Source organism: Microcebus murinus, chromosome 3 (genome assembly GCF_040939455.1).
Source record: "Microcebus murinus isolate Inina chromosome 3, M.murinus_Inina_mat1.0, whole genome shotgun sequence".
NCBI classification, from domain to species: Eukaryota; Metazoa; Chordata; class Mammalia; order Primates; family Cheirogaleidae; genus Microcebus; species Microcebus murinus.
In genome coordinates, this window is record NC_134106.1 from 79,883,945 (window position 1) to 79,905,513 (window position 21,569).

At 44.5% G+C, this 21,569-nt stretch overlaps 1 protein-coding gene across 2 annotated transcripts in view; it reads right to left on the reverse strand.

The window, feature by feature from the left end:
• TBC1D8 (TBC1 domain family member 8) overlaps window positions 1–21,569 on the reverse strand; it is a 107,655-nt gene that overhangs the window by 28,482 nt on the left and 57,604 nt on the right. For both annotated transcript variants that reach the window (XM_012740467.3, XM_012740466.3), the window contains exons 3-5: window positions 14,654–14,772; window positions 10,841–11,069; window positions 8,254–8,494 (exon numbers count right to left, since the gene is read on the reverse strand). In XM_012740467.3, the coding sequence (XP_012595921.1) occupies window positions 8,254–8,494; window positions 10,841–11,069; window positions 14,654–14,772 (589 nt within the window). The remainder of the gene's footprint in view (window positions 1–8,253; window positions 8,495–10,840; window positions 11,070–14,653; window positions 14,773–21,569) is intronic.

Consider the following 21,569-nt stretch of genomic DNA (forward strand, 5'->3'; position numbering starts at 1 on the left):
ACTGAATGCTACACTTTGAAAGGGTGAATTATATAGTATGTGAATTAGGTATCCAAATAGCTGTTAAAATTTTTAGATCCATATCTGGCATATAATAAGTACTCAATAAATATTAGTCATTATTATGAACAAAAAAAAAATTTTTTTAAGAGATAGGGTCTCCCCCTGCCCCCCAGGCTGGAGCGCAGTGATGTGATCACAGCTCACTGCCTCGAACTCCTGGGCTCAAGCAATCCTCCCAACATCAGGCTCCCAAGTAGCCGAGACTACAGCATCACGCCACCACACCTAGCTAATTTCTCTTAATTTTTGTAGAGACAGTCTATGTTGCCCAGGCTGAAAAACACTTTTTAAAGAATCCAAGTGAAGAGTCACTGGAGAGAAGCCCCAGCAGCTTCACGTCAGTATTGACAGCAAAGAATGGTGCTGAGAGGGAAGCAGGGATCCCACCTCCAGGAGACCCCCCAAACCCTGATTTTTGGCTCTAACATCCAATAAAGCAACAAGGCAGCCAAGTCGCAGTGTTTGAAAACACTGATGAATTTAAGTCAGACCCCAAAAGTCTAGTAGAGGGGAAATTCTAACATACAGAAGAAAAAACAATTTCTATGGCACATTAAATAAGAGTTCTTTATAAATAGAAAGACAGAATTAGCACTTCACCCAAAGTCAAGAATGGAATCCTTGGCTTTCTTATTAACTCTGTAACCCTGGATAAGACTCTCTGTATCTCATTTTGACAGCTATAAAGTGGAAATAATGCCTGACTTTTCTGATCCCTGTGAATCTAAAATAATGTCCACATTATTATAAAAGAAAAAAAGGTTAGAAATAGCACCTACTGTATGATCCCATTTACATAAATTCTTTACAATTTACAGAAAGTGACGTGTACAAAGACTTTATCCTAAAAATGTTAATAGTGATTGTCTTTGCTTAGTGGGATTTCTACGGTCCAGTTTTATTTTACTTAAATTTTCCATATAACCACATATTTGCTTTTTAAAAACGTAATCTATTTTCTTCTGATAACAGAATAACTCTTAAAATGCTACATAAATGCAAGATAGTAAACCCTGAACCTGCAGCACACAGCCTGAGCAATCTTTTCAGATGAGACGGTGGAACCCCACCGGGCTGGGCTTCCAGGCACGTGCCCCTTCTGTGCTAGGTCTCATTTCCAACTATCACACAACTATCTTCCAAGCAGCAGCTATCACACAAACATGGGCACAGTTCATGGCATTTCCTATCAGGCCCTCACAAAGATACACACATGCCCAGGACGTCCTCTGGGCACATGGAGAAATCACACAAATTCTATGCAATGGGTCCTGTTACTGTGGGCCAAAGCTGTAATTCCTTAAATACCTGATACAGCATGGGCTACTGTTTCCAAAGGGGGCTGGGAGAACATGGGAAGCACCATCAACTCTCTGAAAGTCCACGCATTGCATGAATGGAAGACAAGGTCCCTCAAGATGACCCCCAAGTTCCCTGAGAGCTGTGTCCAAAGCCTTTAAATTAGAAAATAGATATCCTGGTCTGCACAGCATGTTGGCCATGTTGGCTCTGGTGGAAGTAAAGTCAATGCTTTCTCCCTGCACGTATCTCACAAACGTGGTTCTAGTCGCCAATGAGTTCACCTCTTGGCCTTCCTTCCTGGGAGGACATTCCCCTTTCCCCTAAGGAGAGGGTTGAGGTCAAGGTGAACACGTGGTGCGTGACACAAACCACAGAAGCTTGTACTGAGCCACAGGAAAGGTAGCAGGATTTACATTTACATTTATTTTGCATCCAACCCCTCAAAGAAAGAACAAGGAATTCAGGTATCTGAGGCCGACTAAGAACAAGTTTGGTTTCTTTTCTATACCGTGCACCTGCTGCCTCAGTGAAAAGCTTGGTTCTACTGGCTTGTCTGTGGCTTCCAAGCAGCCCAAGTATACTACACACAAAGTCTTCATCCTCCTTTCTGGGCTGTCCTCTTTCAATGCAGAGGTCTGTCTCCTGCACGGAGACCAGAAACCTCAAGTTACAAAAACAATAAGCAGCAGAAGGGACCTTCCTAACAGCTCAGTTATTTTCCTTCCTCTTTCCTAGAAAGCTGTCTTTCAATGTCACCTTTAAATTTTGTGCGATATACAAGATATTTAAATTTCTAGCATAACTGAGATGAAGATACAGTGACTTGACAGATGAGAAACCAGCTCTTTATGAAGTTCAGAACAAGACCATCCTATCCCTTAGGTCTGTTTGGAAGCAGGTGTTAGTTTTGATACTAAATATATCACCACCTCCTTTTTCTGAAAACATCAGAGAAAAGGCCCGTGGGTCACCACCTGCCTTTCAAGATCTTCCATTACTTTCTATGTGTCTCCACTTTTGCTCCATAGAGAAGACAACAGACTCCATTCATGGCCTGACACTCAGAAGGTGGTAGCTGACACAAGCCTGTAAGCCGCTGGAGAGGCACCATGAGGATGGAAACCAGCCAGACCCAGACCCCAGCTGTGCTCACCTCCAGACCCACAGAGCTGGCTGCACAGGCCAGCGCCCTGAGAGAGCTACGGCGGAGACCCCCAGGGGGTCTGGATGCCACCAGCCATCCCATCTCTGTACCCGCCCTCTGATGAGCCTGTACTGTGTAGGGAATAAACGTAAATTGATCCAAATATGGAGCAACAGACATGATGTTTGTTGCTGAAGCTGAAATTGATATGTACACTCATGCATGACAACAATGCAGAAAATTCTAGACTTATGTGTGCACCTTTTAAAAACTCAAATTTTTATCCCTAAGACTTTAGATCCAAGAAATTTAAGGGTAGGTAGTTCTTTCATTTCTCTGAAAATTCAGAATTAGAGTTGCCTCTCCTCAATTAGGTAAAGATGTATCAAAACAGGTTTCTCTCCCTCTCCCTCTCTCTCATCAACCTTCTAGAATGCTTTTGGGGAGAACCCTGAGGTACACGCCAACTCTCACTGCATGCGGTCACTCGGCCCACAGATATGGACCTACTACGTGTCAGAAGGCTTAATGCTGCTTTGAAGCCAAACACTCCCCAAACTCAGGCTGTGTGACAGGCGGGGGTGGCCGGGCTCCCGTGCTCAGTGTGTAAGGGCGAACTCATGTGTGAGCGTGCCTCACACAGGCGCACACACGGACCCCAGCGGCTCTTAGCGAAGTGCCCACCCTCACAACTGTGCTTTTAAGCTCAGGGAAATGCCAAGATTTCTAGATTCAAGAATTTCTTGACCCTGGAAACAAGGCAAAAAGGGCCAGGCACATGTGCTTTTTCTCAAAGCCCAAGTCCACACATAAAACACTTCCTTTCTCAAATGTATGTTCTCTCAGAACATCTTTTTCTGTGACACCCCCTTCCCAAGGATCCCTCGGGAAATGGCAGGGTGAAACTGCAGATGTGGCTGTCTGCACAGGACACACAGCAGCTCGGGACCACTCGCTCAGACAGGGCGGGGGCCCACCTGGCCCTCAGACCACAGGTGGCCAGGGTGAAGTTCCTCTCACTCCTTTGGAAAGCCATTCACACGGAGGCCCCGAGAGGCCAGGGCCTGGCAACACAGGTCCTACAAGGCTTCTCATTCTCAATAGCATGGAACATCTGTAAGGCCTCTCGCTCCCAAGGCAAGGCTCCTTCTCTGTCCTCTGCTGCCCATCCTGACCCCAAGAGAATCGTCTGAGCTGACCCTCTGACAACTGCCAAGCAGCTTAGAGTCTGCCGGGCTGTGGAGGGTGAGACGTGGGCCTTCCCTTGCAAGGGGGGTGGCTAGCAGGGCTGTAGGAGCCCCTGAGAGATGTCTCAGTTGGTCCAAGAGCACTCTGAGGCAGAGGAGGGCTCAAGCCAGAATGAAAAGGACGGAAAGTCGAATAAATCACACGGGGCAAGCCTGGGCAACTTCCAGTGGGCGCAGAAGGAGAAGAGCTGGACGGGGGTGGATGTGGGGGCAGGGAGGCAAAGCCAGATAGATAGGGGAATTCAGAGTCAGCCAGGCCACAGGGGACAAGGGCTCTGCTAAGGACACCCGCCCTTGGGCGGCCACCGCTCACCTTTACATACAGGCAGGAAGAGCTCATGTCCTGGCAAACAATCTCCATTAACTGCACTGCTGTAACCAAGTTCCCCTGCAGCACCCTCAGCCACTCGGAACAGGTTCTGATTTGATCTAGTGAAGCCTGTCACCTCTCCAAACCACTCTCCCCCCCACACACACACACACAAAAATTGCTGAATACACTTTTTTCACCTTGCCATTCCCAACTTCAGGATAGATATTTTCTGTTTGAAAATTTCAGGACCAATCGACTCATTTCCTCTCTCCTCCCCTCCCTCCAGGGAGCCCCCTCCCAGCCCTCAGCCACCGCCCTCCCAGACTCTGTGACCACACGCTTGAGAATCCCCGGTCCTCCTCTGCACAGTGAGGCTGAGCCAGAGGACTTCACGCCCTGGCGGCTGTCACTTGTCCAACTGGAGTCTGGGACGACAACGTGCCGTCCCATATTCCCTGCCCCCATGGGGGTGCGGGGCTCTGCCCTGTGTCCATGTAAGTCCTGCTGGGGCGACACACGTAGCAATCAGACCCCTCGCCCCATGCTTGACCACAAGGGCACCTTTCTGAAGCCGCTATCTGGGAAGGGAAGTGAAAACGTACCAGCAAACAGCCGGAGGAGCATTCCAGCACTTCTGTGCCCTGAGCACGAAGAGACTGTTTTCCTAAACTTCACAACCTGGGCTTTCTTGGCCGGGCGTCAAGTTGACTGAGTCATTACCTGTTTATACCCACAGGCCTGGGTCTCCATGACAAAAGCTACAAATGAGAACTAGCAGGGAGCTGGTAGGTGCTCGCCTTTCTCTTTGGGAGGAAGCTGCAGAACGCGCAGTCCACAGCGGGCCGGAATCCTCGGGGCTGGCCCTGGGCACCCCTGAGCTGCAACCTCAACCTCCTGCTGCCACTTGGGCCCCTTCTATCCTTTTCTCTCTCATCTTCTTTCCGATGGCTCCCAGGGAAGGGCACAGGGAAGGAGAGCACACTTACAGAATTCCCCTGAGTTCCGGAATGGAAATGAAGGTGGCCAACACTGATGGCCTTCCTTCCAAAACAGATGATTTTACCACAGGGGTCGCTGGTGCTATAGACCCTCGATCGTCCTCTTCTTTCCTCACCTCCACCCAAAACCAACACCACCACATCTGGAAGCGGAGCCAAGCCAGCATGTCAGGAGACCCGTGAGGCCAAAGAGAACACACAGGGCTACTGGCCGGCCTCCTGCTCCTGAAACAACGTGGCTGCAGTTCACACACTCACTGGTCCCTGCACATGTGTGCGCACACACACACACACAAGCTTTAACTGGCGGTTTCTATGACAAGAGCCCTTCAGCAACTCATACAGCCCACACTTGTTTCTTCAGGGCTTCCTGAGACTGTGGCTTTTCCACTCCTAACAGATCTTTGTGAGCTGGACTGAAAGGACTCAGACACCAGCTTCTGCAGAGAGCATGGCACCCGCTGTACTGAGCTGTCTTCCTTTTTTTTTTTTTTTTTTTTGAGACAGTCTCGCTTTGTTCCCCAGGCTAAAGTACCATGCATCAGCCTAGCTCACAGCAACCTCAAACTCCTGGGCTCAAGCAATCCTCCTGCCTCAGCCTCCCGAGTAGCTGGGACTACAGGCATGCGCCACCATGCCCAGCTAATTTTTTCTATATATATTAGTTGGCCAATTAATTTCTTTCTATTTATAGTAGAGACGGGGTCTCGCTCTTGCTCAGGCTGGTTTCAAACTCCTGACCTCGAGCAATCTGCCCGCCTCGGCCTCCCAGAGTGCTAGGATTACAGGCGTGAGCCACTGTGCCCAGCCGGCTGTCTTCCTTTTAAAACAGGTGCCCCAAGATGGAGCTAGAGACCGCAACGGGAAGCCTGGGGCTGAGAGGGGCGGAGTCGGAGACCAAAGGACGGTACCTCAACCGCGCCCCCTCACAAGGGGTAACAAGCACCTCTCTCTCTCTGTCTCGAAAAGGAGCTGTCAGATTACCAGAAGGGACACAAAAACCATATTAAATTTGTTGGAATTTTACCCAAAAAATCAAGAGTATTTGTTTTTGATTTTTGCCTTACCTGTGACTATACTCGATCAGTTTTAAATCAATGCACACAGCAGGAAGGGTCTTTGAATTCTTTCTGAATACATAAAAACTCCAAACACACTGCCATTAACAGACCGTTGATTAGAAAGACACTCATTCCTCCAAACATTCAGAGAAGACAGAGGAGAGACAGCCAGTGTAAGGAATAATGTATCTTTTTATTTTTTAAAAAAGACTTTTCTTTGTATTATTGCTGAACACTAAATCTTAGCACTTGGAGGGAACTTAGTGGCGTGCCCTCCAGCCCATGGGACGCTGACAGCCAGGCATGAAATGTCGCTGCTGCAGCATGAAACTGCCTCACAAGCAAAAGCACAGTATCTATGTTTTAGTCATCTCTTTGGATAGTATCAAGAAAATCCAATTGAAAATAAGGCATATTAACCTCTTGTATTTTCCTGGATAGAGCTGGAACCCATTCCACTAAGTGATGTATCGCAAGAATGGAAAAACAAGCACCTCATGTACTCACCAGCAAATTGGTATTAACGGATCAACACCTAAGTGGACATATAGGAATAACATCTATCGGGTGTTGGGCGGTTGGGAGGGGGGAGGAGGGGAATGGGTATATACATACATAATGAGTGAGACGTGCAACGTTTGAGGGATGGACACGCTTGAAGCTCTCACTCCAGGGGGCAGAGGGGGCATGGGCAATATATGTAATCTTAATATTTATACCCCCATAATATGCTGAAATAAAAAAAAAAGAAAAGAAGGCATATAGAAATGTTAAAATAGGTAAATAATACGAATTTTTAAAAAAATAAATGACTGGTAGTTCTTAAAAAATTAAAATCACATGATCCAGGAATTCCACTTCTGGGTACACATGCAAAAGAACTGGAAGCAAGGACTCAGAGATACTGGTACACAGGTTTGCACCATGGCATTATCCACAATTGCCAAAAGGTGGAAGCAACCCAACTATCCATTGACAGATGAATGGATAAGCAAAATGTGGGCTGTAACATACAATGAAATATTATTCAGCCTTAAAAAGGAAGGAAACTCTGACATGTGCCATGACACAGATGACATTATACTAAGTGAAATAAGCCAGTTTCAAAAAGACAGATACTATATGATTCTACTTATATGATGGACCTAGAATAGTCACAATCAAAGAGAAAGAACATAGAACGGTGGTTGCTAGGGTCTGAGGAGGAGGAATAGGGAAATAGTGTTTAATGAGTACAGAGTTTCTGTTTTGCAAGGCAAAAAGAGTTCTGGAGTTGGATGGCGATGATACAACTATATGAATGTACTTAATGCTACTGAACTGTGCACTTAAAAATGGTTAAAATGGTAGTTTATGTTATGTGTATTTTACCACAATAAAAAAAAAATTTGTTTAATGACTGGTAGTGTTCAAATTAGTAGTGGGTGATTCTGTAGCTACATCAAAAACATCTAGCCAAGCGAGCACTTCTATCTGTAACTTGTTTTCGAAAGATACCTTTGTAATAGTTTCTGCTTTTCATTAGCGCTGCAGTTACCCAGTCCCGAAACACGAACCCAGAAATCAAAGTCAAGCTCAAACACCATGGTCTGAACTTCCTTAAGGTGAGACAAAAAATTCAAACTACCTCACAACCCATGCAGCAAATGAATAATAAAGAATATTGACTTCCCCTCTTAGTAAAGGCACATTGCTGATGACAAAGTGGCACCAAAAATTAAGTCCAGGTGTCCTGAAAACTTTTTCTACAACGTCATTTAACATGAACAGGCAAAACGTCCTAACGTTCACTAGCCCAGCACAGTACTTAACAGATTTCTATCATGAGGCTACACACGTTGCATTTTGAAGTATTTTTTACCAAAATCGATTTTGAAATAACATCTGAAAAAGAGGTGAAATGGATCCGGAAATCGAAGATGACTGCATGAAGGAAATGAGTAACAATCAATTTCTAATGATTCTGTCTCCATGAGTATGAACAACATAGGAAAATGTGGATTACGCCACAATGGAAATTGAAACCCAGTACCACCGAGGCCGACAAAAGCACACAGACACGAAGGTGGAGTGCAGGCCTGGGACCCCATGCCGGTGAGGGACGCTCTGGCGCTGAAGCGCTCACCTCTTGGTGATCTGGCTTGGCTCCTGCAGAGCGGGGTCCAGGTCAAAGACCTCATTGTCCAGCAGCCGTCGGAGCGTCACGTCGGCCAACTGCTCCATGATCTTAAACACCTCGTCCAGGTTCAGAAACATGGAGAAGTCCCGCTCCTTATTCTGCGTGGTGATGCGGATGGTATCCGTCAGAAAGACATTGGACGTCCTTTCTAATTTCTGGATATCAACCCAAGGGACTACAAGTTTAACTGCAAGAGAAAAAGGGCAAATGCATCTTAGGCCATAAAACTCGAGCCAAACTCGTGGGCGCTGGGAAGCAACTGCGCGAAGCTTTCCATAGGCGGAAATGCGAACACCTTTTAAACCAGAGCAGGGAAGAAGAGCACAGAACTGCTGACAGCTGTTGGTTCAAACCTAGCTCATGTTCTAACAGTTTTCTGAGAAGATTTAATTAAGTGAAACTTCCCAAGTTGTTGGCTGCTGCAAGCTTCCAGGGATTACTACTCTGAAATACCAAGTTAATATCGTATAACTTTCTCAAAAATATTTAGACTTCAACAGTTATGCAACAGTTTCTGAATCTACATAAATGCTGGTTTCAAAAACAGCATTCATGGCATAAACTGTGGGGAGAAAAAGTGTAAAAGAGGATTATTCATGATCCCATTTACAGAAATGGACTTAATGTTTAAACTGTGTCAAATGGTGCTGTCAGAGTCTTGGGAGACAGAGTACAAGCAGTTTTTATGAAACTCTTTTTAAATTAATACAATCTAAACAGTACATTTTAGAAACAAGTGTTCTGTTCTCAGAAATGTTTCTAACACAGCAGTAGCCAGTGGTGGCAATACAGACAGAGCTAACAAAGAACAGAGAGTCTCACATCTAACTAGCTGGTTTTTATCAACGAGACATACACAACAACTTAAAATGAGAAATGTTATCCAATATTAGGAATCGTTTATTTTTTCCCAAATCTTATCATCTTAACACAATTCGGTTTACTAATTAGATTCACTAATAAGTATCAGAAAATAATTCACTTTCCTTTTCAAAGTAGGGAACAACTGTTTTTATTTTCACTCTTTCTTTCCATTTATCTTACAATACTGTTCTCAGTTTTGTAAACAATACTGTTTACAGCACTGTTTTCGGTGCTTTTAATAATTTTAAAAAGTCTTAGCTTATCCAGGGTATAAAAAGAGAAATTTAAAAAAATAAATAATAATTTTTAAAAGCCACACTTTTACATCAAATTTGAGAATAAGGTTCTCCAGCTACTTCTAGTTGTTTTCACATAAAGTCTTTTACGTATACACACACACACACACATTTCACCTACACCATCAACTGCCATTCATTAAGCATCTACTCTGTGAAGAGCCCTGCATTCAAGGAGCTTGTTCAAACAGAGAAAATGGACATGCAAACAAATAAATGGCCACTTACTTGATGGGACCCAGCACAGAAATACACAAATGGGTACAAATTATAAAGGAACCAGGAAGGCTTCCTGGAGGTGATGGAACGTGTACTGAGTTTTGAAGGATGAACAGGAGTTTCCAAACAGGTTAAGCATGCGGAAAGGAAGGAAAGGCAGGTGTTCACACTGAAAAGCATTTCAGAAAGAAGGAAAACGGGGATGGCTAAGGTTAGATCAGAGCACATTCCAAGGGTGGGGAAGGGCTGTGCAGATAGTGTGTACGTCCTGGAGCATCAGAACTGAGGCTGATGAGCCGGAAAAGGAAGGGAACACCATGTGCCAGAAGCTAGCCACAGCAGACATTCAAGAGGAGCACCCACACACACTGGTTCAACTGGAAACATAAATATGGGAAGGAAAAAAGTCTATGTTTATACACACACATATATACAGGTATATACATATACATACACATAACACACACACACACACACACACATACACACAGCAGCAGCAGCATCCATACCACCCAGCATGGCACGTGAAACAGTATTTGGCTCTGGAAGAAGTTTCGATGGGAATGGCTTTTTAAACATTCAATACACCACTGACACTCGTGGCTTTTCTCTTTCACCTTGGAATCCCACTGCCTAACTCAGCTCCGGCCGCTGGACAAATGTGCGAGAGGTGAATCAGTGCATGAATCCCAGGTGGACCCAGATGAACAACTCCCCTTCTAGAAGCAACCGTGTATCCAGCCACTCTTCCAAGGGGCAGTCACGACCTTCAGAACTGGGAATTTTTTAATGACCTCCAGTGTTAAGAAGCAGGAATATGTCCTACTCTTTGAGAAATACGCAGCCATCAGTTACGACACTGTGTCTTCAAAGCAACCTACAGTACAAAAAACCCTTTAGTGGCCACATGAAGTGAGCTACATAGAAATGTTTCTTAAGACAACAGGAAAAATGAAAACCCCCTGGTAGCAGCAGCACGCATAGCTGATCAAGTGTCACCGGTTGCGATCTCTGTCCTTTACTTAAATCTTTTGCTGTTTAACTCTTCACATTCACGACCTTTCCTGGGAGCAGCGCTGAGCATCTCAATTGCTGGCTCCACCTGTGAGGGGCCAAATCGCTCCCAAGACGACCCCAGGAAGGGCTGCACTTACGTTCCTTGCCCAGGAAGAAGGAGTAGAAGCAGAGGTGGTTGATGCTGAGGTACAGCCAGCCCTGGCGGGGCACCCTGCCCTTCCAACAGCAGCAGGAGTAGTAGGTAACCAGCTTCTCTGCCTCGGGGAAGTTGAACCTGGCCTCGAACTTCACCAGGGCTTCTCGGAATTTCTCGGGCTCCTCTTCCTGCTCGGCGAGCCTGCTGCTTGCCTCCTCGGCAATCAGAGCCTGACACACACGAAGAGGACAGTCCCTTGTTCAGTGAGCCGGGCAACGGGAAGGCAGAGAGGGAGGGAAGGGATGGGGCGGGAGCAGGAAGGACAGGTGAGCACGGGCCCCCAGGCGTTGCTTCAACAGCAGATAGCCTGATGCTGAGAGGGGCTCACCCATGTCACCTGTCTGTAGCCCAGGAATGTGGCCACGGCAGGAAAGAAAGGAATGGGAGTCCAGGGTGGAAAACCCAAGAACCAGTCTCTCACTGTGCCACGTACCAGCCTGTGTGCGAATCACTTGACTCCTAAGCGCCAGCTCTCAAACAAATTATTACTTTATAAATCCTCCCTACAGGGATATGAGGATCAAGGAACTGGCTCAAGTGAGTGAACTCACTGCATCAACCCTGAAGAACGACCCAAATTTGAGTTAAACATTAACCCTTTGGAAAAAAACTCATAAGAGTCTTCCTCATTGGGTTCAAAATGTTGGTATTTGAAACTAATGCCTGCCTGCCCGTGGGACGCCTGGTCACTGTGCTTTCTGCTTTCAGTCGTCCATGGACAGTGGCCAAGGTTCCCAAGGTCATGAACACCTCCAAAGCACTCAGGTCTACGGGGAAACAGCACGTGAATGTACAATTGTTTTGCCAACAACAAATAACAATTAGTGCCCTTCATAACCTTGAGTGATGGTAGAAGGTCCTAGAATTGAAGCTTGTGGCTTGTTTGTTCCTAAGGGGAGACAGACAGCTCATTGCCAAGATCAGAATTCTGATTACCCATTTCTGGGAGCTCACTGCAAAATTCTTCACTGAAAATTTCTTCCTGGTACCTCCACGTGAGCAGCTGTTTAAGTAAGGACTCCAGAGCCCCAGGCCTCACATGTGCTATTCAATTTTAAAAATATATTTATAATTCGACTTCCAGCTACTCAGGAGGCTGAGGCAGGAGGATCAAAACCCAGGAGTTTGAGGCTGTAGTGCACTATAATTTCATCTGTGAATAGCCACTGCATTCCAGTCTGGGCAATATAGCAAGACCCTATCTCTTAAAAATAATTAATTAATTAATAAATAAATATCTTTATAATTCTATCCCTTTATTTTTATTAACATTTCCCTTATTTTTGTTTTGTAGGTATGTCTCATGAATGGCTATGTCCCCTAAGACAAGACTACTTTTGGGGGATTGCTACCAAACCCTGCATTATACAAGCTATTTCTGAAATTAAACAAGAGCATTGACATTAAAATAATTACTTTAAAATTATTTTTAAAAGAAATCTGAAGGCCGGAGAAATTTCAAGTGATTTTCATTTTATTTATTATGTTTTTCTCTATTTTCCAAATTGTACTTAACAAGACATCATGAACTATTTAAAGTTATAATGAAGAGAGGTGAGTGTTGTTTAAAAGCACAACTGATATATTATGGAAGTCCAGTCCTCCCCTTGCTTTGGCCGTGAGGCAAGAAGGGGTTTTATGGAGGCTCCAGAGCAAACAGGCTTGGCCGCAGAACGGGATCTGGTGGCTCCAGATGTAGCCGCTATGTGGCCTTGCAGACTCCTGACCTGCATGGACCATAGTATCTGCTCACAGTCACAGCTGGAAGCAGAGGGATTGCTTTTTTTTTTTTAAAGCTTTATAGAGCGGTCAAAGGTTCAGGGTATGAGTAGGAAAGTCCCAACTTCCAGATCCCTTGGATTTGGCCAGAAGAAAAGGAGAATAACCGCCATGTGTGCGCCCAGGCGCAGGCCCCTTGCTCCCTGGCCCTGCCTCCGTGGAACTTTTTTTCCAGGCATTTTAGCTTTGAAGTATCAGGGACCAGAATACGTCAGCCCGAAAACTGCTACTTTAGCACAAAGATTATTCTGATCTGAAGACAGTAGAGAAAAAGTCAATACCAAAAAGGCTATCTGTCCTCCCCCACCCTGCACGCCTGCCCATTTGCCTAAAAACAGGACATAACGTCCATTTGTGACAGTGTCTCCCCATTCTGTAACAGAAAGAGGACTTCGTGAGGCTCTTCCCAGTCCAGGGACAGCAAAGAGGGGAATGTACACAACAAATCTAACATGACCCCTAGCTTCCGTAAGTTCCCCCCTTATATTTACCCTCCCACGATTTGCCACCCCAAAAGCCTAAGCCCCTTGTCCTTTGCCTTGTCACTTCTCTAAAAATTTATTCTTCTGGCAGAGATGCTATAAAAGCCCAAGTTCTAACCACCCCTTGGAGTTACTCATCGCTGAGCTTCTGCTGCACGTTATGTGCGCTGCATGTGTTAAAACAGCTCTGTTTGTTTTTCTCTTGTTCATCTGTTATCAGTTTAATTTACAGACTCCCAGCCACAGAAGACCTGGACGGTAGAGGAAAAATTTTCCTCTTCTACAGAAACTTTCCTAAAACACTTGTAGCAGAAGTTAATTTCCTGCCTCCAAATTAAGAAGAGAAACATCCAAATCAAAGAACCACTCCATCCAGCATTAGAGCAAGAAGAGTGGGGTGGGTGTGGAAAATAAGCTCAAAGGGGCATTTCTGTAGCTAAACCCCAATGTGATCTGACCCAGGGCAAGGAGCCGCCGTCAGTCAGACCAGAGGGAGGGGGTGACCAAGAGCTGGACGCGGCCCCCACCACGGCGTGGGTGCCCCTATGACCCTCAGGCCGGGGACAGCACCAAGAGGACACCAGCCACACTGCCGAGCTGAATGGACTTAAGAGGCTTTTTTCTTTCCACCTGATCCCACAAGTATGGCCTAACCCCCAAGAGGAAAAGAGTGCTTCTGTTTTTTTCCTCTAAAATCAAAACTTCGCTTTGACAGCCTTTACTAAAAGCCATAGCACTTGAGGTGTTAGAAAGCCAAGCTTTTTGAAGAAAACAAACAAAATTGATGGTCTGGGATGTTTCACCCTAAGGGAAGAAAGCTGTACCACAGGCTAATGCATTAAAACATTTAATGACAGAGTTAAATTTAGAATAAGAAACCATCTTTCCCAGCCCAGTAGGGGTTTTAAAGCACTGATCGCCCGGCCTGTTCTTGCAGTGAGACCAGTTATATAAGACTGTAACTCACAGGATGTATCAACAGATACCTCTCAAAATATTCCTCTCCGGCCACCTCAAAACTTAACTGGCTTTAATGCCATTCAGTGTACATATTTTTAAAATAAACATCTACTTTTAGCAGGACGAAAGTGCTAGGTACAACAAAATACTGTGACGAGATGTCACAGCTACAAAAAGTTGAGAATAACTGATTTAAGAAGTCAACTAATGTGTTGCTCTACAAAAACATAAATCTTAACATTATGTTTCTCCCCCCCAAACACAAGAAAGGGCCTTCACTTATGTAAAGGGTAAACAAAAACCAAGCCTGAGAATAAAGTCATTTTTTAAAAAAAATTCAGGCATATTTTGCTGGGTGGGCTCTGCAAAGTTTGACAGGTGACAAGTCAAACTCGTTTGGCTTTACGTGTAATAAGCCAAAAAGTTCAGTTAGAGTAGAAAAATTGTTAGTATGCTACAGTGTTCAAAATGGCATAAGGAAATTTTAAGAAGGATGGGAAGATGGGGAGAAATGTTAAAATCAAGGGACCTACCTTTACCTTCCCTTTGACAAAACTGGCAATGTCATCTTTATTATCAAAGACAGACAAGGTGTGGAGGAGATTTTGTTCCAGCCAATCCCAGTGCTGGTTTATTTCTTCTAAAGTTGCACCTGGAATAGAACAGAAAAAAATACAGACATTAAAAAATGAAACAAAAGTAATTCCTAGGCAGGCAACAGTGGCTCACACCTGTAATCCTAGCATTGTGGGAGGCCAAGGTGGGAGGATCTCTTGAGCTCAGGAGTTCAAAACCAGCCTGAGCAAAAAGGAGACTCCATCACTACTAAAAATATAAAAAATTGGCCAGGTGTGGTGGCACATGCCTGTAGTCCCAGCTACTCGGGAGGCTGAGGCAGGAGGATCACTTGAGCCCAGGAGTTTGAGGTTGCTGTGAGCTAGCCTGATGCCACGGCACTCTAGCCCAAGCAACATAGTAAGACTCTGTCTCAAAAAAAAAAAGGAATTCTTAGAATATGAACTCATTTGCAAAATATCACATGTCCCAATGTTTATGTTATTAAAACACCTAGGTTCTCACACCCTGGGCCACAGTTTGACACACTCCATGGGAGCTGTGGTGTCCCTCGCCACAGCTGACACTTGCAAACACCAGTCCCACTGCCATGCAGATGGGCCAACTAACCAGGCATGTTACCTCTGACACTCTTCTGTGACCAACCTGCCCACCTTGCTAATAATGCATGGAACATCCACCACCTCCACTCAATCAGTAGAAACGTTTTAAATTATATAACCCCTGGGTAGCAGCCCAATTCAAAACAGCCTCATAGTTTCTCCTGTGGGAACAAGGGTCCCTCCAGGGCTGCGGAAGCCCAAGTTCAGAGGAAAGAACCTCCTGCAAAGGCTCTGCCGGCTGCTCTGGGGAGTTGCCACTTGCAACCAGCATCACTGCAACACAACAAGCAACGGCCTAGGAAATTTACAGGGTTACAGAGTTGTACTTCCTATCATTTACGACAATTATCTCTTAAAAGCATATATAAAAAGAGGTCTTCTAATACATGTTAAAACAGAAACACAAAAGCATTAAATCATACATAGTAAATTAATTTCTTTCAATGACAAATTTTAAAAATCACCACATTGTTAAAGCATCAAGCAAGAGAGCTTAGTCATTTTAGTTGTCTATATGTCCTGTCCATTCTAGTCCTCTCCATTGGACGATGGGCATTGTGACACAGGGACTGTGTCCAGCTCCTGGCGAAGGGCCTGGCTCACAGCAGATACCCAGTACAGTCCACTGACTTGAAGCCAGCACAGTCCTGGACAAGAAAAGGTACATGTGCATCAGGCATGTCCAGTGCAGCCAAATTTCCAAAATCAGAAGTCGGAGATACTCGAACCTCAAAGAAGTCAAGGGCTGTTACCTGACACAAGACAGCGCAGAGTAACCCTCTCAGACAACGTGAGAGGCTCAAAGGTTACCAGGGCCACATTCCACCTCCCCAGAAGCCAGATATGCATTTGGTTCTAAGTGAACTTCCTTGCTGTATGTTACCTGCAGCCTTCCTCTCCCCCGAGTATAAATTCGCTCAAAGATCTGATCGATACCCCATGCAAGTGCCAGAGGACGCACTCTGGGCTTGCGGATTTGGGGGTCCAAGAGTATGAAGATCATCTACATTAGTACTGTTGTTCTGAGCGGGCCATTTGGGAAGGAATAAAAAGAAGCATCTAAGAGAATACTTCAGAGAGAAAAACGAGAGTTAAAAACAATGGTATTTATTTCCCTTGCAGTCTCCCAATTTTTAGGCACAGCATTGCCCAAAGCAATATCTTTCAGTCTCCACTAAAGCCACTCTTTTTGTCAGAGCTGGGATAGCCCCAGGGCTCACTCCACAGGTTGGCCAGGACTCTACAGTCCCGCACCAAAAGCACTTGGCCAGTGGCCCTGCCCAGCTGCCCCTCAGTCCCACCTTCCTTGCCCTGCAGTAAGCCCAAGCAGCACCCCCTTGGTGCATAGGAGAAGCCACCTCTGGTGCGAGGAATCACGATCCTCCTGCTCTTTACTCCCCTCCATCTGGGAGGGCTCCTGTGGTGTCAGGAAACCCCTGGTCCTTCAGGCTCCCCATCCCTCTGATGACAGGCAAAGTTCACTTTAAAACAGCATCAAACCAAGCAATGCCAGTCTCCCCAGCATGACTCTCTTGAAGCTTCCGACCTTTCTCTACCTGAACCTGGGGCCCAGAGTATCTGCTTGGCTCCTCAGCTGGTGACAACCCCTTCCATGCTGACATGACTGAGGTCCACCTGCCTCTGGCTCAGGTCTCCCTATCCTGTTCGGGGCCCGCAGGCAGCAGCTGTGTGGGTGTCAGCCACAAGAACACCCCCTAAATCTGGTGGGTCAGCAGAGCGTCTTTGTCTGGGGAGGGCAGCACAGCACATCCCTAAGCGGGGTCCCTCCAAAGCCGATAATCTTGCACCAGCACCTTGCAGAGGCCCAGGGCCCTGCTCTTCCCTGGTACCTTAAGGCCTTTGTCTTTCTAGGTCTTCTTTATCCCTTATTATCCATTACAATAAACCAACTAGTCAGAAAACTACTAAAAAAACAAATGAAGAATAAAAGATAAAGGGAGTATCTTTACTGGCCGTCAGTCTTTTGCTGTATGTTATCCTGTACTTCCACATTCACTAAAAAAAAAAAAAAAAAGAGTTGGAAGAATGAGAACTAACAAGAGAGGGGAGAGCGCTCATATTTGTGGTTCTAGTTGGTTCCAGGCGTGATCCAAAGGAGGAAAGGGAGGCTCGAGTATTTGTCCAAGGTCATATATCAAATGAAGGGCACACCAGGGCACGAAATCACTCGCTATAGCCTCACCGTAAGCTGGGGTCCTCCCATAGGAAGCTACATTTGAAGTATTGTTGTCATAATCCTCAGGTCCAGTTTTTGCTATGGCTGGACAGTGAAAGAGTTACTTTGTGCTTGCACTTAGAGTGAGTTCTCCCTCCCTACAATCTCATCTTTCTGAATGATGTGATAGGTTTTGGTTTATCCTGTTATTAAAGCTCACGGGGGGGGGGGGGGGGTGTAGCAGACGCAGTGGCTCATCCCTATAATCCCAGCACTTTGGGAAGTGGGAGGATGGCTTGAGCCCAGGAGTTCAAGACCAGCCTGGAAAATGTCTCAAAATCCTATTTCTACAAAAAATAAGAAAACTCAGCCAGGTGTGATGGTGCACTCCTGTCGTACCAGGTACTGGGGAGTTCAAGACCAGCCTGGAAAATGTCTTGAAATCCTGTTTCTACAAAAAATAAGAAACATCAGCCAGGCGTGATGGTGCACTCCTATAGTAGCAGGTACTGGGGAGGCTCAGGTGTGAGAATCGCTTGAGCCCAGGAGTGCAGTGAACTATGGTTACACCACTGCATTCCAGCCTGGGTGACAAAGCGAGACCCTGTCTCTAAAAATATAAGTAATAATAATAATAATAAAAAGCTCACACAGACTAACATAGTTAACTGTTAACAGCTAACCACATGTTGTCTTCCTCAACTGATAACTTTAGATAACATGAAAAAAATAATTAAGCCTCAACACATCACCAAAATTAAGACTTGAAACAAAGTCATTAAACAACTAGAATTTTATTCTTTAAAAAATTCTATCTACTGTGAAGAGCTTATTATAGGGAAAGATAATTTTTTTAAAGTACCTTAAAAAGAAAACGAAACACAACATATAAAATCTATCGCTGAGTGGCAGTTAGGTTTCATTACAATCTATCCTGCTCCTGAATATAAGGTGTAATTATGTGCCTCTCCCAGCAGACACAATCGATATGATGAAACTTTTCCACCCTACCACCTTCCATTTCCTACAAAAGTTGCCAAACGGCAGGGAAATTTTCCAAACTATAATTTCCTCTGCAGGGAAGTCTTATGATGGGCTTCACAAATACCATAAATCAATGCAAGCCGCCGGCACATCCGTGACCGCAAAGGACTAAAAGGGAAAAGTCCCTCAATCTATGTCACCCACCACAGTTCTAAAACCACACTACAGCAGTGTTTTTCAAATTACGTGAAGCAGTCCATCTGAAAATAGCTTTTATCAAATAAATAATGAAGTAGAATAGAAAATAGAATACGTGCCATCTTGTAAGGATAGCTACTGATTTGTGGAATATTTGTTAGAGTTACGCACGGGCAAATGTATTTCTGTCTGTAGGTCACGGTCAAAAGAAGTTTGAAAGCCACTGCATTACAGACGTACAAGTGGTTAAGAGAGGTAAAGAAGATAAAATAGGAAAGTGAGACTGTGTCACCACTGAAAAGGGAGGATAATAAATAAAAATCCTACAAACTAACCCGATATTCCCACTGCTGCTGCAGGCATTCCTAAACCAAGGCAGAAGAGAGCGATTGCTATGGCCTGAATTTATTCTCCCCAAAATTCATCTGCTGAAGCCCTATCTACCAATGTGACTGTTTTTGGAGACAGGACTTTTAAGGAGGTAATCAAGGTTAAATGAGGGCATTAGGGTGGGGCCCAAACTCAGGGTCCTTATAAGAGGAGGAAGAAACACCAGGGATCTGTGTGCACAGAGAAAAAGCCACGTGAGGTCACAGTGAGAAAGTGGCCATCTACATGTAGCCAAGGGGAGAGGCCCCACTGGAGAAACCAACCCCACTGGCACCTTGATCTTGGACTTCCCCCAGCCTCTAGAATTATGAGAAATAAATGATTGTTGTTTATGGGGGTTTTTTTTGTAGCAGCACTAGCAAACTAATACAGCTGTCTAAAACCAAAATTTACAGGAATATAGTGGATTATCATAGAAGTTCAACTAGCAAAATTATACCACCCTGTCTTATTAAGGTCCCTAATTTTGCAAAAACAAAACAAAACTTTTCCGTTTTCTAAGAAAATTCAAGTCGAGTGGATCTTAAACTTTACCCACATAAGAAGTCAAAAACGAGACTTATAAATGCCTAGGCAAAACTAAATTTCAGTATTGGAACCCTCAAGTAAGACCACAAAACAAACAATACTGATGAGTTAGGAATCATTGACTCTGTGTTCTAAGAAAGAACAACTGGGAGGCCGGGCGCTGTGGCTCACGCCTGTAATCCTAGCTCTTGGGAGGCCGAGGCGGGTGGATTGCTCAAGGTCAGGAGTTCAAAACCAGCCTGAGCAAGAGCGAGACCCCGTCTCTACTATAAATAGAAAGAAATTAATTGGCCAACTGATATATATATAAAAAAAAAAAATTAGCCGGGCATGGTGGCGCATGCCTGTAGTCCCAGCTACCCGGGAGGCTGAGGCAGAAGGATCACTCGAGCCCAGGAGTTTGAGGTTGCTGTGAGCTAGGACGCCACGGCACTCACTCTAGCCTGGGCAACAAAGTGAGACTCTGTCTCAAAAAAAAAAAAAAAAAAGAAAGAACAACTGGAGATGGTAACGCAGGACACTTTTCTAGAAGCCTAGCACGTGGCAGGCATTTTGTTAAGTATACTATACACTTAAGATCACTTATCCTCATAAAAATATTACAAGGTAGGTGTTAGTATTTTCCATGTTCTAGGTGAGAAAAGTGAAGTGAAGAAAAGAGCCAACCCCGAAGCCAGTGCGCCTCCAACTCAGGACCCACTCTGCCAGGGACCTCACCATGGATGGGAAGCTCCCAGCAGCTGAGTCACATTTAAAATCACACGTACCATTTATTCTCTTAGGTTTTCCCCAGAGGTATTTTCAGGAAATAAAACAAACATCTCATTGTCTATGTCTACAGTTTCTGCACGAACAGACGCTGCCACAAATAGCTTTATCCAAGTAACTCTTTCTCTCTGCAGAATAAACATTCAACTGCGTTAAGTGCCTTCTCCAGCTACCAAAGTCCTGATCTACAATGAAATGGAGATTCTCTGTACATAGATCTGTTCCTTTGAAACGGTAAAACATTTCTCCACCGGCCAAACACTAACAATCTACTGTCTCGATGCCTGGATTAAAAAGCCACACAGACTAGAAAAAGGGCCAGTTAAACGTGTAACTGTCATGGCCGTGTGTGTCCTTCCTAAACTTCACTCAAAGCTCCTTCTAGACAAGGTAACTCAGGAGCAAAGAATTCAAGTAAAAATTACAAATGAAGGAGGAAAAGGGTTGGAACAAAAAGGCTTTGATTTTCAGAAACCTCACATTATTTAAGTGGATACTGTAACATCTAATCTATAAGTCTAAATCCCATTATCATAACTTAAAAGGACTTTCTCATATAGAGTTTATGAAAATAAATTTAAATGATTCTCTTTACATAATTTCCTTGCCTCTCTTTTTGCCTTCCAATGAAATTAATGCGTCCCTAAAAGTACTTACAATAAGTGAAAAACAGACAAACTCAATCTCTGGGTCATGGAAAGTAAACAGATTTTTAATTTATAATGGAAATAATCATTAGAATATTCTTATATTTAGTACCATTAGACATATTTCTCAGAAACAAAAGTAAAGATGCAGAAAAAATTGATCTATAATCAATTTTGAAAAATCAATTAGTAGAAACAGAACCAGAAATGACAGTGAAGTCAGTGGACAAAGACATAATACAGTTATAACAAACATACTCCGTCTGCTCAAAAGGTAGAGGAAGCCATGAGCCTGGTAGCAAGACAAACGGAGACATAGAAAAAGACGCAAATCAAACTTTTAGGGATCAAAAATACAGTATCTAAAATGAGAAGTACACTGGATGAGATTAAAAGTAGATTAAAAATTGCAGAAAAAAAAGATTAGGGAACTTGAAGACAAAACGATAGAAACTAAAGTGAAAAATCACAGGGAAAAGGATTAACAACAACCAGAAAAAAAAGAATGGTGCATCAGTGAGCTCTGAGACAACAAGCAGCCGCCTAAAATACGTGATTGGAGTCTCTGGGGACAAAAGGA